At 37.4% G+C, this 14,838-nt stretch overlaps 1 protein-coding gene across 9 annotated transcripts in view; it reads left to right on the plus strand.

Moving 5' to 3' along the window:
* MIER1 (MIER1 transcriptional regulator) overlaps nucleotides 1-6,753 on the plus strand; it is a 59,209-nt gene extending 52,456 nt beyond the window's left edge. For all 9 annotated transcript variants that reach the window (XM_042997526.1, XM_042997527.1, XM_007089825.3 and 6 more), the window contains 2 exons: nucleotides 2,613-2,752; nucleotides 5,076-6,753. In XM_042997526.1, the coding sequence (XP_042853460.1) occupies nucleotides 2,613-2,752; nucleotides 5,076-5,404 (469 nt within the window). In that variant the 3' untranslated portion in view covers nucleotides 5,405-6,753. The remainder of the gene's footprint in view (nucleotides 1-2,612; nucleotides 2,753-5,075) is intronic.
* Nucleotides 6,754-14,838: the final 8,085 nt, after the last annotated feature.

Consider the following 14,838-nt stretch of genomic DNA (forward strand, 5'->3'; position numbering starts at 1 on the left):
GGTAGGGATGTGCCACCAAACATTGTAGTTTCTTATTAACAATCTGGCCATAGCTTCTGGAAACTTTTTGAAGATACTTCTGTCTACAACCTTGATTCCTCTTAGGGTTAAGTATCTGTAGGTGGAATAGCCACAGTTAAAAGTAGTCCCATACCACATCTTTTCTCATGCTTGGAGATTTTACAGTGCCCCCTGGTGTAATGGTATGAAGTGAACAAACGTGGTTTTCCCTGTAGGCGAAAATACTATGGTTTTGTAGGCTTTAGTTATGTCCCTTCTGTGTGTTCCACAGTTTTTGGTTTTGTTTTTTCTTTAACTGAACAAACTAATTTTTTACTCCTACTTACCCCTTTTAGCTATGTTACATCTTCTATGAGAAGCTGTGACCAGACCGTACCTTATTTCCCAAAGGGCAGAAATTGTGGTTTTCTGTAAACATGGAGATTCTTTTCTAGTTTGCTTCCAGGACCTTCTTCTGTTAGTAGTTGCACTTTGAGTGCACAAAACATTATTAGAAATGTGAGTTTTTTCATCTTTTTAGTCAAAATCCATAGAGTACGTTATCCTGAAAGTCATTTGTTCATTTTTCTGTGACATTTTTACCTTCCAATTTGTTCACCAAAATGAAGTGCATTTGCCACTTCCATGCCTTATAAACCGCCTCTGCAAGATTCTACTGCAGATTCTCTCTACTCACTACCTGGAAGATTTGGTAGCCATATGCAAATTAGAGATTTTATTGCAACAGGCTTGCAAATATTTTTTTTAAGTAAAAACTTAACCCAGCATAACTCCGATTATCTGAATGCTACTCCAGCCTCCTGGATGGCCCACCTGACTTCTTCCTTAAGCACTATGGATGCCATTAATCTTTAAGAAATAATAGTAATTCTTCTACAATACCATTGTGGTATCCAGTCAACTCTGGCTTCCTTTGCTTGGCTTTTAACATCCTCCATTATCCATTTCCACCATACCAAATTTATTTCCAACAAGTCCTCATCATGTATCATCTGTTCTTATTTAGTCATAGCTTCTGTAATCCCTTTGGCATTCATACTCATTTCTGTTTCTGTGTACTTCCAGTTCGTTACATAATTGTTCTGGAATTATGATGAATGGCATTAAGCTGAAGGGGACTTAAAGACCATCAAATTTATTTCCCTCCATTTACAGAGGAGGAAAATAAGGCCTAGAATGTTAAGTTGATTAGCTTATGGTTACATACATTTCTTTGATATGTGTTTTGTACCTCAGACTGTTGGAAACTTCACATCCCTATATTTATTATATCCCCATAACCTAGGGGACAGTCTGATCATGTAGTTTGATGTTATAACTACAGTTTATAGTCTTTGGTGGACTGTTAACACAGACTTTCAGTAAAATCCTAAGCCTTTTCCACTGTTGCCTTCTCACCCACATGCTTACTTGCTCAGAAATTCTAAAGATTTGTCTTAATATTCCTAGTATAATTATTGTGAGGAATTTTTTAAATAATGACTTTTAAGTTTTTTTTGAGCTTCTACTCTGCTATGCACAACTTAGACCAGGTGGTACAGTGATGACAAAAAGACTAAAATTCCTGCCTTTAGGGAATTAGTTAAGTGCAGGTATCAGCACACTTTCTCTGTAAAGAGCTACAGAGTAAGTATTTTAGGCTTTGCAGGCCTTAAATTCTCTGGCAACTACCCAGCTCTGCTCTTGTACAAAAGCAATCTTAGATACTATGTAAATGAGTGGGTGTGGCTGTGTTCCATCAAATATTATTCACAAAACCTGTGGCCTGCCCATGGGCCACAGTTTGCAGACCTTTATTCTGGTGACTTAATAGCACTTCATAGTTTACAAAACACTTTCCTACACATACCTTTTGCAACAGCCCTGTGTGGTAGACACATACATGATTTTATATAGGTAAAGACACTAAACTTTCAGAGATGAGAGTTTAGCTCAGATCTTGTAACCCCAACCCAAAGTCACTTAGTACAGACAGCTCTTCTCCCATCCCATATAGTTCAGGAACGACCTAGGGAAGAAGTGAGCACACCTCTAATGATATATTGGTAGACAAAGGCAGCACATAAGCCGAGGAATTTAGGGAGCTTTTTGTAGCTCAGATTTAGCAGGAAGATAATATACGAAATATCCAGGAAAGTTCAGGGAAATGATTCATTGGTAGGCCCTAATTTGGCTTTGAGGTATTGCTGTAGCCATCACAGAGTCTTGAGGAGCTTTAAAATTGCAATCTGTGTTTGTTCAGAAATTATTTTGTACTCCTTCTGATTGGCATCATCCCTGTCTCTTCACTTACAGATCCTCTGATTTTAGTTGGGCCACTCTGAGCACTTGCCTGTAGTTTTAAAACTTTCTATAGGTCTCTAAAATTTGCTAGTTTAAAAGCCTTTATGCATTTTCCCAACAAACATAACCAGAGGAGCTTTCCATTTAAATGTTCAGATCCTGGTGGGATAGAGGAGGCAATGGAATGAATGTAAGTGAAAATTAGGACATATTTGCTAATAAAGCCTTCTAAATTTAACCTCAGTTTTAGTTTTCAGCTTTTTTAAATATAAGAAGGTGATTGTTTCATTATTTCACTTTATTTTAAGGGATTACATGGATCGTCTTCTAGATGAAAGTGAAAGTGCTGCTTCTAGTCGAGCACCATCCCCTCCCCCAACTGCCTCAAACAGTAGTAACAGCCAGTCTGAGAAAGAAGACGGCACTATAAGCAATAGTAATCAGAATGGTAAGCAACCAAAGAAACTCTTCTGTTTGTTCCTAATGAAGGGCACTTGTCTTTAGTAGCATGGGCAATTCAGTTTTGGTTTGGATTAAACTTCCAAAGCAGAAGTTAAAAATAATAATTGTCAGTACCCATGGCACATACATAATATGAACATACATACATAAGCTTAATAAGAATATACTATCAATAGTGACCATTTCTTCTAAGAAATTTATTCTTGAGTAGCATGTATTTTCTTAGTCGGGATGCTTGGATAGAAACACTCTTGTTAACTCTTAGACCACAACTCCAGCGCCATTTCACATCAAAGTACATAGATATTTATGAAATACTTTGAGAGCCGTAACACTTTATCAGAAAAGTGCTTTAAGCATTTGGTGAAAAGTAGTAGATAATAAGGGCTTGAATAGTTTTTTCTTTGCTAGTGTAATATCCTTGAAGGATGAGAAAAGATAAAGCAGGTGTCAGGCTCTGCATTAATACTCTACAGAAACGTTCCTATATTTATCTCTGTGAGAAAGAAGTAAATGGCATTCCATTTTGTTTAAGGTTCAGGTAACGTTCTTGTTTAAAATGTATAATGGACCAAAGGTCACTGTGTTAGTAAGACCTAGTCAGAAAATTATTTTGACTTCTACTTTAATTAAAATGGTCTTCCTAAGTAAGACAAGCCTTCCACTCCTCTTGAGGAGGTAACGGGTGAATTAGAGACAAGCTCTGCACACCTGTATTCTGATGTAACAGTCTTAGGGGAGGGCCAGGGAGAGTTGACCTCACCGACAGAAACTAGAAGAGGAACACTGTGAAAGACTGTCCCTTATTCTGACCTTTGGTCTCACACTGGCACCGCTGGAGCAAATATATTTTGTTCATTTAATGACCCCTCTCTGTTCCCTCACTGCTTCCCCCTAAGAACAAGTCATACAAACAGAAAAGAGGGCCCGGCAGCCATTTCCTGGTCTAAAAAGATTCGATGACGTGTTGTCTAATGCTATCCTGAGGTAGAGTAAAAAGCTAAAACTCTGATCTTAGGACTGGGGGATAGAAGCTCAGGGATGCAAATAGTTGATACTACTTTGGTCTTTCCCTGTTTGCTCATAACACCAAATAAATTTTCCTTTTTTTTGTTTTTCCCTTTTTTAACCATTTGACGAAAACATGCAGTTTGACCTAAGAAGGTATATATAAATTAAGTTATTCAGTAGCCCAGAAGCCATTTACCTAGGTACCCACAATCAAGATTCCTAGGTTTTCAAGGAAAGGATGGATTTCGCCAGTTCAGTTTTCTTTCTTTTGTAAGGGGCTTAGTGTCTTGAAATCTCATTTTTTACCTACTCACAGTGGTCACTTAGCTCTTTGTGCTTTACTGTAACAGAATGGTTCCTTCTGCATCATGGTGCATAACATCCCCGTATGCATGTATGGGTTGAGTGCACTTTTGAGTTGGGGAAATAGAATATTTTCTTGGGCCAAATATAATATTTGAAGCTCATCCTTTATACTGAATATTTTTCAGATAATTAAAAGTTAATTCTCTCCTGTGGCGCATTCTGTATTTTACATTAAATGTCTGTCTCCACAATGTCTACTCCATTTTGCAGTCAACTGTAACATGCCCTTTTCACTGTTACTTTTATCAGAATAATTATTCTTACCTACTATGGAGACATTTGTGTTTGCTTTCATCACTTTCAAATGTGTGTGTGGACAGTGCCAGCATTACTTATTTTAACATAGAGGCAGATTATTTAAATCTATGTAGATAAATATGTGATCTTTACCTTTAAAACACAGTACCCATGGGTTTATTTACATTAAGAATGAAAAAGTCTTGTCATTTTATACGGCAGTAGAAAAAACTCGAGCTTCTAAGGAATGTAACATTTTTTTTACATAGTATTAGAAAGTTATAACCATTTTGCTAAGTCTAATAATTTGTGCATATCTTTGCTTTAATTTATCTTATTAGACTGCTGGACCCAGTGCTTATTTGTGGTCACATTATACCAACATGCTTCTAATATGTGCCAAATTCTATTACTTCTTTATGTTTATAACTTAATCTTCGCAACAACCCTGTAAGGTAAATCTCTTACTACCCTCATTGTACATGTGATGAAACTGAGGTACACAGAACGTAAATAACTTTTGCCAAAGGTTACGCAGTTACTAAGTAAATAGAGCCAGCATTCAGACTGTATATATACATAGACTTGGTATCTCTCATCCTTGATGAAAAGCTATTCCATAATAGCTGCTTTGAATAGTTTACAAATTTAGCTTTTTAATACTAGCAGTTTCACTTATGTTTCTTCCAATGTAGGGGTGTCATCTAATGGACCAGGTGAAATGTTGAACAAAGAAGAAATAAAAGCTGAAGGGTTACATGTGAATGGACCAACAGGTGGAAATAAGAAACCACTTCATGCAGATGTGGATACTAATGGTTATGAAACAGATAACCTTACCACTGACCCAAAACTTGCCCATATGACTGCAAGAAATGAAAATGATTTTGATGAAAAAAGCGAGAGACCTGCCAAAAGGCGAAGGGTAAACAGCAATGGAAAAGAAAGTCCAGGTTCTTCTGAATTTTTCCAGGAAGCAGTGTCACATGGAAAATTTGAAGAACTTGAAAACACCGATGACTAAATTTTAGACTTATTTTACTTTCTTTGGAGTAAAATCTGGTGTGACTAAAATTTTCAGGGTTGATGGGTTACCTTAAAAAGTTGATTTCCTTGAAGCAGTTGGTTAAATTTGAAATGAGTCCTGATTTTAGTAAGATTTCATAATTCTGCCCTTTGTAGACTTTTTACTTTAAAAGTGTAAAGACCCTGTTAAGGCTATAACAAATAGTTTAGTAAATTTGAATGAACTATGGAAATATCTGTACCTTCTCATTTGATGTGTTAATCTTAAAAGCTCACTACCGGTACTTTTTGCTTAGTTTGATGGCAGAGAAGAAAAAACCAAGTTCTGATTTCTGTTGAACACCAGTTTTTCTGAGTTTCTTGAAATGTCTTCTTTTTTTAAGACATTTTCTCTCCATACAAATTGAGTGTCATTGTTAAGGAAACCCTTATGAATCCTGAAAGTTATGCTAGCATGATTTTTTATATATAGAAGTTTAAAAATAAACCAAGTCAGGTTTGTATATGTAAAATTGTTGACATCAATGATGTCTTTCCATATTCTTATCTGGGCTTAAGAAATACATTCTGTATTTTTCCAGATTCTTTGTAGCCTTTGAAAGATTTTTACAGTACATATGTCTTGACTGAGCTGTCCTTTCTTAATACAAAAGCTTGTATAATTTTCTTAACTTGTACAGTTGGTAAACTTTTATGAGAGGAATTGATATTCTGAGTCTGTCAGCTTTCATTTTATTTTGCTAAGGTTTTTCTAATGAATTTTTAAGTGTTTGTGTAGTAACTAAGTCATGTTTCTTATACAGGTGGTAAAAGCATTCATAAAGGATTGTGAAAATTTGTTTTTTCAAATTTCTACTTAAGGACAAATAGTTTGAGAATTCTGAAATTAAGCATGATACCTAGATCGCATAGTTTGTTTTGCGTTTGCTATAATTTTCAAAATTATTTTTGAAGCAAGACAAAAGTTTAATGTTAGCTTAAGTGCTTAAATGTATCATGCTGACCAGAATCCTGTTCGATTATTTTTATATGCATTATAAAATTTCCCATTTTTGCATTAACTAAACAGGGGAAAAGGTCAAGCAATATTTAGATATTGGCACACACAAGGAGTTGGCAGATAACAATATTGATTTTATGTGGAAAAAGTGATGAAGTTGAGTGTATTTCCAAAATGAAGATAAGATGAATAACCATTGCTCTGTGTGATTACAAATAGGATCATCTATTTGCGTAGCCTTTCAAGAGTGCCATTTTATTTTTAGTGCAAAATTCTTGTTAAAAATGTAGTTTTATACAGCTGATAGACCAACCTATATCCAAACTTTTATAAAAGATTATTAACTATTCTTGTTTTTTTCACACAGGCATACCCCAAATGCTTCTACCAATTCATTTTCAGCCATCAGTTCAAGAGCCAATGCCTTTTTAAAATAAATCTTCTGTGGTCTTGTTTTTAATGGCTCAACTGTTTAATACAATTGAGTAAAGGTTTGCACTGAGAAATTATGGTTTAGGCCTTACCCCCATGAAGTATTACTGTTAACATATGTTCAGAACTGCTTCCTTCCACCAATGTGAACAACTCTTTTCCCCAAACAGTGTTAAAAAGCCACTTGACAACACTTGACTTCATATAATGTATGTTCACTGTTACTACATACATACCCAAGTAAATCAGAGTTTTGGGTGGAACTGTTGAGAAGCCTGAACTTTTTGTTTTTGTTTTACCCTACAACATTTAATTTATCCAGAATGGCAGCTTTAGCAGATGGTCACAATCCATTTTCTAAATCAGTTTTTATTACACAAATCCAAAGTATCCTAGCTCCTAGCTCTTTGTCAAAGATGGTCTATAGACGTGTTTCAAATGAATAGTGACGCTGTACTTTTTAAGTTGTTGCAATATTAGAGACGCTGTTTTCACCTTTTTTTAAAGATGCATTTTGTTTGCAGGTTTGTGAAGTTCTTGGAAACTAATTACAGGAACATTTTTATTAAATTCTCAGGCATGTTTGCAAATATGGCACATGTATACATGTTAGGAAATTTTACTTTTCTTAATCTTACCTTTTTAAAGTATACCTAATAAAAAGACATTCCACTACTATAATACATAATGCTCAGCCTTTCATGAAGAAATATGAATTGTATTTTGTGTTTATACAGGTATTTCACAGTACTTTGTTCTTCATAATGCAGCCACTATAACTTGATAAGTCATTGCACTACTTTAAAATTTTTAGTAATATCATGAATTTAATTTGCTTTAAGATTTAGTACATTTCATAACTCTTGAACTCTTAAACTGCATTGGGAAAAGAAGACTTTGTTAATAGTTAGTTTTCCCCCACCCCATACCCACCCTCAGCAAAGCACTATCATTTTCATTTGAAATGGTATTCTGTTTTATGATGTGTTTTCAAATGGAGTTCAGAATCTGCAACTCAGTTCAACATAAATCTGTTGAGCTTTAAAATGTATTTGAATATTTAAATAGGCATTTAAAATTATGAATTAGATGTTTTTAAATTTATGCATAGTAATTTTGCACTGTAAAATAATTCCCTTTTCCCATTCCCTGTCTGCCATTCTGAATATGCTTATTAAAATATTTTTTTAAACATACTTGTCTACATAATGCCGTGTGAATGATTTTCATTAGATTGATTCACTAGGTTTTAATTACAGATTTTAAGTGTATATAATACATACTGTTTACAATGCAAAATATGTATAATCTCTGGCCGTCCTTCTCCTAGATCTCTCACATGAACTAGTGTTTGAGTTGCTTCTGGTCCCTTTGACCTCATCTTAGATGATGTATTTTTGTCTTTTTTTTCCTCCAAGGGGATCTTTTGGTTTGCAGACCTTTATTCACCCACCTTCCTCTAAACTATGTAATTAGAAATTTACCCCATCTTTTGTAGTGCAGTTCGTATCACATAATATTTTTCAAAAAACTTCTGTCACAATATTTACTTTTTTCTAAATGGAAAATTAAGTGTGGGCATTTTTAATAAGTGAGGGTTGGTGAGTTTCCATAGGCAAGGTGTATGCTGATGACTCTAGAGGTGTGTAACTGGCTCTGTATCACTACTAAATGCCAAAACAGAAATAAAAAGTTTCCCACACGTAATCCATATTCATGAAAATTGCCAGTGTGGAAAGTCATATGGGGAAGAATAGGAATTTTCCAAATTTTAAACCTTTTGTTCTTTTTAAAAATCACCTTTTTTTCTGTATTCTATGATTCCACTATTTAAAAATTTTAATCATAAAATCAACTCTTCAATAATCAAGTTTATCCTTTGCAAAGTCTTACAAGTCATGGGCTGATGGATTAGCCTCATTTTCTAATAATAGCAGTTTTTCATAACCTCATTTATTATGTACTCTTAGGTACCGAGCTGACATCTTTTGACATCTGTAAGTACATGAGTTTTTCCTTTTCTGACCATGATCATTTTTTTTTTAATTTTCACTTGTGTTTATACTAGCTCCTATGACTTATTTAGGATGTATGATATATTCAAAATGTCATTTCGCTTGCTCAAAGACCTCTGAACACCATCTTAAAGGCAACCTAGTCTGTGAAGGACATTGAAGAAACTGCCATGGAGCTGAACTCCCAATTCTCCTTTGTGCCAACTGATACGAAAGGCTTCTTCACATTTAAATGTCAACAGTGACAAGTTTGCTTGTATCGTCTTCTCCGGCAAATATCTGGGCCTATACTTGTACCAGCTACAAGGCTTGGCTTGTGGCTTCAGATAACGTGTGGCATGTTTTCTTTTTCAAAGAGAAGGCATTCATTAGTAGTAGTAGAAGTGTATGCTGAGCACAGAGCATGCAAAAGGAAGAAACAGGCATGATCTCAGGGAAACAGTTCACCAGACTCTGTGCCAGAGCATTCTAGCTAAGATTGTCCTTGAGCTTAATGTTTCTGTTAGAAATTAAGCAACAGTAAATCTACATACAGTTCCCCTAAGAAAGACCACTTATTTTTAACTGTAACATAACAGCTGTGGATTATTCAGGACTTCCCCCTTTTGTCACTGTCCACTGAGTACTACTACTACAAGAGTAGGGAGTCTCCTGACCTCCTAAAGTTTGGGAAAAGTGAGGGAGGCCTAATGCACATTTGACTTGGTTATAAAACAAATACACTTTCTAATATTCTCGTTAACATGAATGGTTGACTGTAGAGTTGGCTAAATCTGTCTTTCTGCACACCAGCCAGAACTTGCTTGTAGAGTTCAGGTAGTTGTAAAATACATGGTTTTACTCTTTTCTCTCTGAAAGACGATGGACTTTGGATTAAGGACTATACACTTAAAACTTTGTATAAAGAGAACAAGAGGAGATAGGGACCCTGAAATGACTTCTCTCAGAACTGTAAGAGATCAAGCAGCGAGAGTGGCATCAGACTAACCTGAGCCACTGTAAATTGCTGACCAGAAAGAAAATCCAGATTTAGTGAAAGAGCTTGCTCCAAAATGGGGCTTTTCAATACTTTTTCCTCCCTTGTCAGCTAGCTATGCTTTAGCTGAGTTAACATGAGCGACCTGGCTGTGAGCTAAGAGTAGTACCAGTCATTCTGAGTATGAATACACCAGTAGTCCCCTTTGAACATAGTTTGTGGTTGATGGAAATTTATTTGGAGGACGTGGTTCTGAGCTTCCAAATAGCCTGAATTATGAGCTTCATGAACTGCTTTGCCTCGTGGCCTCTCTACTACATCACTGTCTGTATTTGCCCTCCGGTGTTTAGTAGACGGGCATTTGCATTTAAAAGTAGCATAAACACCTCAACTGCCCAACTATAAAATACAGGTGAAACTTGCTGTGCCAGTATCACAGAGCTCTTGGGATTTAAAAATCACACATTAAAAAAATACATAAGGAAATCAATCCTCTCTAGAGAGCACTAGATGAAGATCCAGCAGTAGTACAGGCGTACGGTCCCTTTTCCAAAATTCTTGTGACCAGAATTTTTCAGATATTAGAGAGGTGCTATGTTTTAAAGAATATCCACAACCAGGTCTCGAACCTATGGTTAAACACTTAATGGCCACCGTAAAATGTATTCATATTCACACACATTTCAGGTCCGATATTGCTGCCAAATGAGTTTGGCAACAAACTCAAGAAAAAACTTGGATTTCAGAATCGGAAACCTGTAGTAGCCTTCAAATTTTGCTAGCACTCAATTGGCAGTCCATCCCAATTTATTTCGCTACATAACTGGCAAAGAGGCGCGTGAACAGGAAGCCAAACGTACACGAACAGTGTATTCTGGTATCCACAGCAGCTTCACCAGAGCCCTTCTAAAGAGCCAACAAGTACCCTATAGATGAAGCAGCTGGTGAGAAGAGTCCACCAAAGTCCAGACGTGACCCCTCTGGAGCCTTCCCTGCAATCCTCAGTTTATGGAAGGGGAAAACCTAAGGCCCCAAATGGAAAAATGTCCGACAACCTCAGACTGAGCTGCTTAGACAAGGGCAGATTCCTCTGTCCTTTTGCTTCATGGTACTTAATAGTTTAAGTGTCTATGTATTTATGGCTAGAGCAATGGGCTCAACCCTTGACCAGTCAGTCCCTACGGCCCAGAAAGTGAGTTATTAGCCACCCTTTAGCCAGCCCATCATTGTGGCTAGGCAAATGGCTCTCATAAGGCAACAGCACTTTTTAGGTTAATTTGGGTTGAGCAGCTGGGGAAGAGGCATTCCTCAAAAGGAGCATGTGTTGGTCAAAGAAAAAGGTTCATTTGGCATCTAAAGCCTATTGCAAGTATTATCAGATGCCATTAACGAGTGATTACTGTTACATGCACTGTGCTAAACAGTCATTATAAACCGATTCTCACAGCATTACAAATTTTTACAAATGGGGAAACTGAGCTGTCTTGGGAAGTGGACTTAATATTTTCCAATGATGTGCATTTATTCAACTATGTTCCTAAGTTAGATCTTTGTGTTTAGAGAAGATGTGTGTTGCAGGGCAGAAAGCAGATATTATCTACAAACAACCTGTTCTACCCTTTTTTTCCCTCAAGTCTAAGTTCTGGAAAGGAGAAAGTCCCTCAAGCTGGGAAAAAAAGCTGGTCAGTAGGCTCTGAGAATAGTTGGAATGCGAGTTCATTCTTTAGCAAGACCTCAGAGAAGGCTGCGTGTGTAGGTCATGCTGGACTTCAGGCACTGAGACTTACACCGTGCCAAAGTTTGGAATCTGCAATGCCACTTGCCTTCAAAGAATACCTCAGAGACAGTTACCAAGGAGTTTAGTGGTGACCATGAAGGGCTGAAGACAAGAAGATCCTTCTTCTATTTTCAAGGCACCATATAATTCCTTTGAATCTGGTTTAACCTTAGAGAAGGACTGGCATTGAATTTCCTGCTAGGTGGTAAAATGGGGACTCCTCTGATTTGATTTAAAAGAAGTAATTTGACACTTCCTCCACACTCAAACGTTACACTGTACTGCTTGTTCCAGCCGGCTCTGCAGACAGAGCAAAATTTGGTAGGCCTTACAGAAAGGCAAATTTACATTCTGTAAAGCAAATACTTTTTCACAATTACCACTGTTCAATAATGGAACATTTCTCTGCCTCTTTTTCCTCACCTCTAAAATAAGAACAGTAAAACTTACTTTAAAGGACTGCTTATGGGACTAAAATGTATCAATATGTAAGGTGCTAAGAAAAAATGCCTACCCAGCATGTAGCAAATGCTAAGTAAATTTATTTTTACTGTTGCATAGCAAGTATTCCAAAGTTTGCTATACTTAAAAAACTACCTTTTTGGAAAACATTTGGAAACCTTAAATACCTTAAAAATGTTCATTTTTGATCTCCTGAAGTTCGGATGGTCTCCTTGAATAGAATAGACTTAGGCAAAAGAAATTCACTATAGCCTTACTTATAAAAATTAGAAACAGATTTCATTATCACCTGTTAATTGTACCTCCTAAAATAACTCAAATACCGTTTCTATTCTGTGCTTTCACAGCTACACTACAGCACCCCATCACGTCTCACCAGGACACAACAATCTTCTACAGCTGATGTATTTATCTGTCCAGTCCTGCCTTTCTCTGACACCCCCCACCCCCCCCGAACAGTAATCTGCACAGCATCCTTGGTGATCCTGTTACAGTGCAAATCTGGTTTACAGCAGGTCCTCGATTTAGGCACACCAGTAGCCAGTGGGCCAAATCTGCCTGGCAACCTTTTGTTTTGTTCTAATTTGCACAGCTTTAAGCAAGTAGGTACCACAAGCTCAACCACTAACGATGTATTGACTGCATTCATTTAGATTCACACTTTGAACCTGCCTGGCCCCTCTCTTATCAACTCCTGACCTACAATCCCAATACTACAGCTGCTGTGAGCTTTCTGAAAGGAAGATGAGGCCATGTTTCTGCCTTGCTATGCTTTAAAAATGTAGCCATTAGTCAGGTACTCTTGTCTAGAGGTATTCATTTGGGAATGTGTACCCACAGTGTGCCCAGCGCTATTCTTTCTAGGTGCCAGGGACACTGCAGTGAGCAAAACAGACCAACATCTGTGCCTTCATAAAGCTTACACCTCATCAAGAGACACATGCTGCCAAGAGAAAGCACAGGAGGGAAATACGGACAATGGTGGAGTGCAATCTCAGAGAGGCTGGTCAGGGAAGGCCCACAGAGAGGAGGGCATTTGCTGGAAAGACATTAAACAGGGATGCATTCCAGACAGAAGCAGATACACTGGCCCTGGAGTGCTCGAGGGCTGTCCCCTCCAACATTTCCTCAGTTCAATACTAGGTGTCCTTCAGGAAAGCTCAAATACCATTTCTCCAAGGAAATTTTTCCTACCATTCTTAGGATGATATTCCTCCCCCACATTCTTACAATTACCTCAGTTTCATGATTCCATCATCATTTGTAGATACTGTCCTCAAAAATATTCATTGAAAAAATTACCTGAAGGATAAGCACACATGATGAGGCAACTCTTGATGAAATCCTCCTTCTGCATTCTCCTAATAGAGGGATGTTATCTGGAATTCTTTGGGAAGAAAAGGTTTAGGAATTAAAGTCCAGATTTAAATTTATCAGCTGAGGGAAGCTGGACAAACCCCTGAGCTTTGCCTAAGCCACTATTCGTGCAACAGTACTGTAATATGAAAAGAAATAATAAAGGCCTGACTCCATGAAGGAACACAGTAGGCCCTCAGTAAATAATTGCTTCTCATGCACACTGCGTGCCATCATTTATTCCCCCAGTGGCAGCCGCTGCCACAAGAGGGCCCCATCAGCACAACTGGAAAGGCCTGTCTGCTTTGCCTTCTCAGATTTAACCAGCTACGGGCTCATGCCTAAGCTTCAAATCCATGGTATATGAATTCTGGAAGAAGAATAGCATTTGACAGGAATATAGTGATGACGAGCTTGGTACCACCAAGTCTATCACAAGCAGACAAAGCGAGACAAGAACCTAACATGGTGGTGAAGAGCAAAAGTCTCCTGAGTCCAGCTGACCGGGGTCTGAATGTGGGTTTCACAACCACATGGAACGATTTACTTCACTCGGCTTCATCTGTTAAATATGGTTGTGTCAGACCTCTGCTGGGGGCCTGGGTGCCAGCCCCAGTGAGCTTGGTCTAGCTTGACGGAGGGATGAACGGTTGATGTGATGAGAGCTGTAGGGAAGTCCTGGGAGTACCCAGTAACTGCTCACCTGCTATGGATACATGAAGGCACCAGCCCTGTGCTTTGCTCCTGTCAGCAGTGCCTCTTCTGTGGCGGTCTCCGATAATGACAGCCCTGTGCAGGGAAGCTATGTTGAGACAAGAAACCAGCAAGGGGCTGAATGAAAGAGCATATAACCCACAAATTAGAAAGTCAAATTCTAAGAGGATTTTTAAAACCTGCCTTAAGGGCAGTCTCTTCAACAAATGGTGTCAATAAAACTAAATACTAACATGCAAAAGAATGGAGTTAGACCCTGACTTTCTACCACATACAAAAACTAAAAATGGATATAAGACTTAAATGCACGACGTAATTTTACAAAACTCCTTGAAGAAAAAAACATAGGGGAAAAGCTTCATGACAATGGACAAAGCACAGTCAACAGAAGTAAAAATAGATAAACTGCACTACATCAAAATTTAAAACTGCATCAAAGGATACAACAAGAATGAAAGGCAACCTACGGATAAGAAAATATTTGCAAATAATATATTTTATAAAGGGTTGAAATTAGAATATACAAAGAATGACAAATCAACAAAAAGTCCAATTAAAAAAATGGACTTGAGTAGACATTTCTCCAAAAAAATGCATATAAATGGCCAACATGCATATGAAAAGATACTCAACACCACTAATCATTAGGAAAATACAAATCAAAACCACAATATGATCACCTCACAAACACTAGGCTGGC

The sequence above is a fragment of the Panthera tigris genome, chromosome C1 (assembly GCF_018350195.1).
Source record: "Panthera tigris isolate Pti1 chromosome C1, P.tigris_Pti1_mat1.1, whole genome shotgun sequence".
NCBI classification, from domain to species: domain Eukaryota; kingdom Metazoa; phylum Chordata; class Mammalia; order Carnivora; family Felidae; genus Panthera; species Panthera tigris.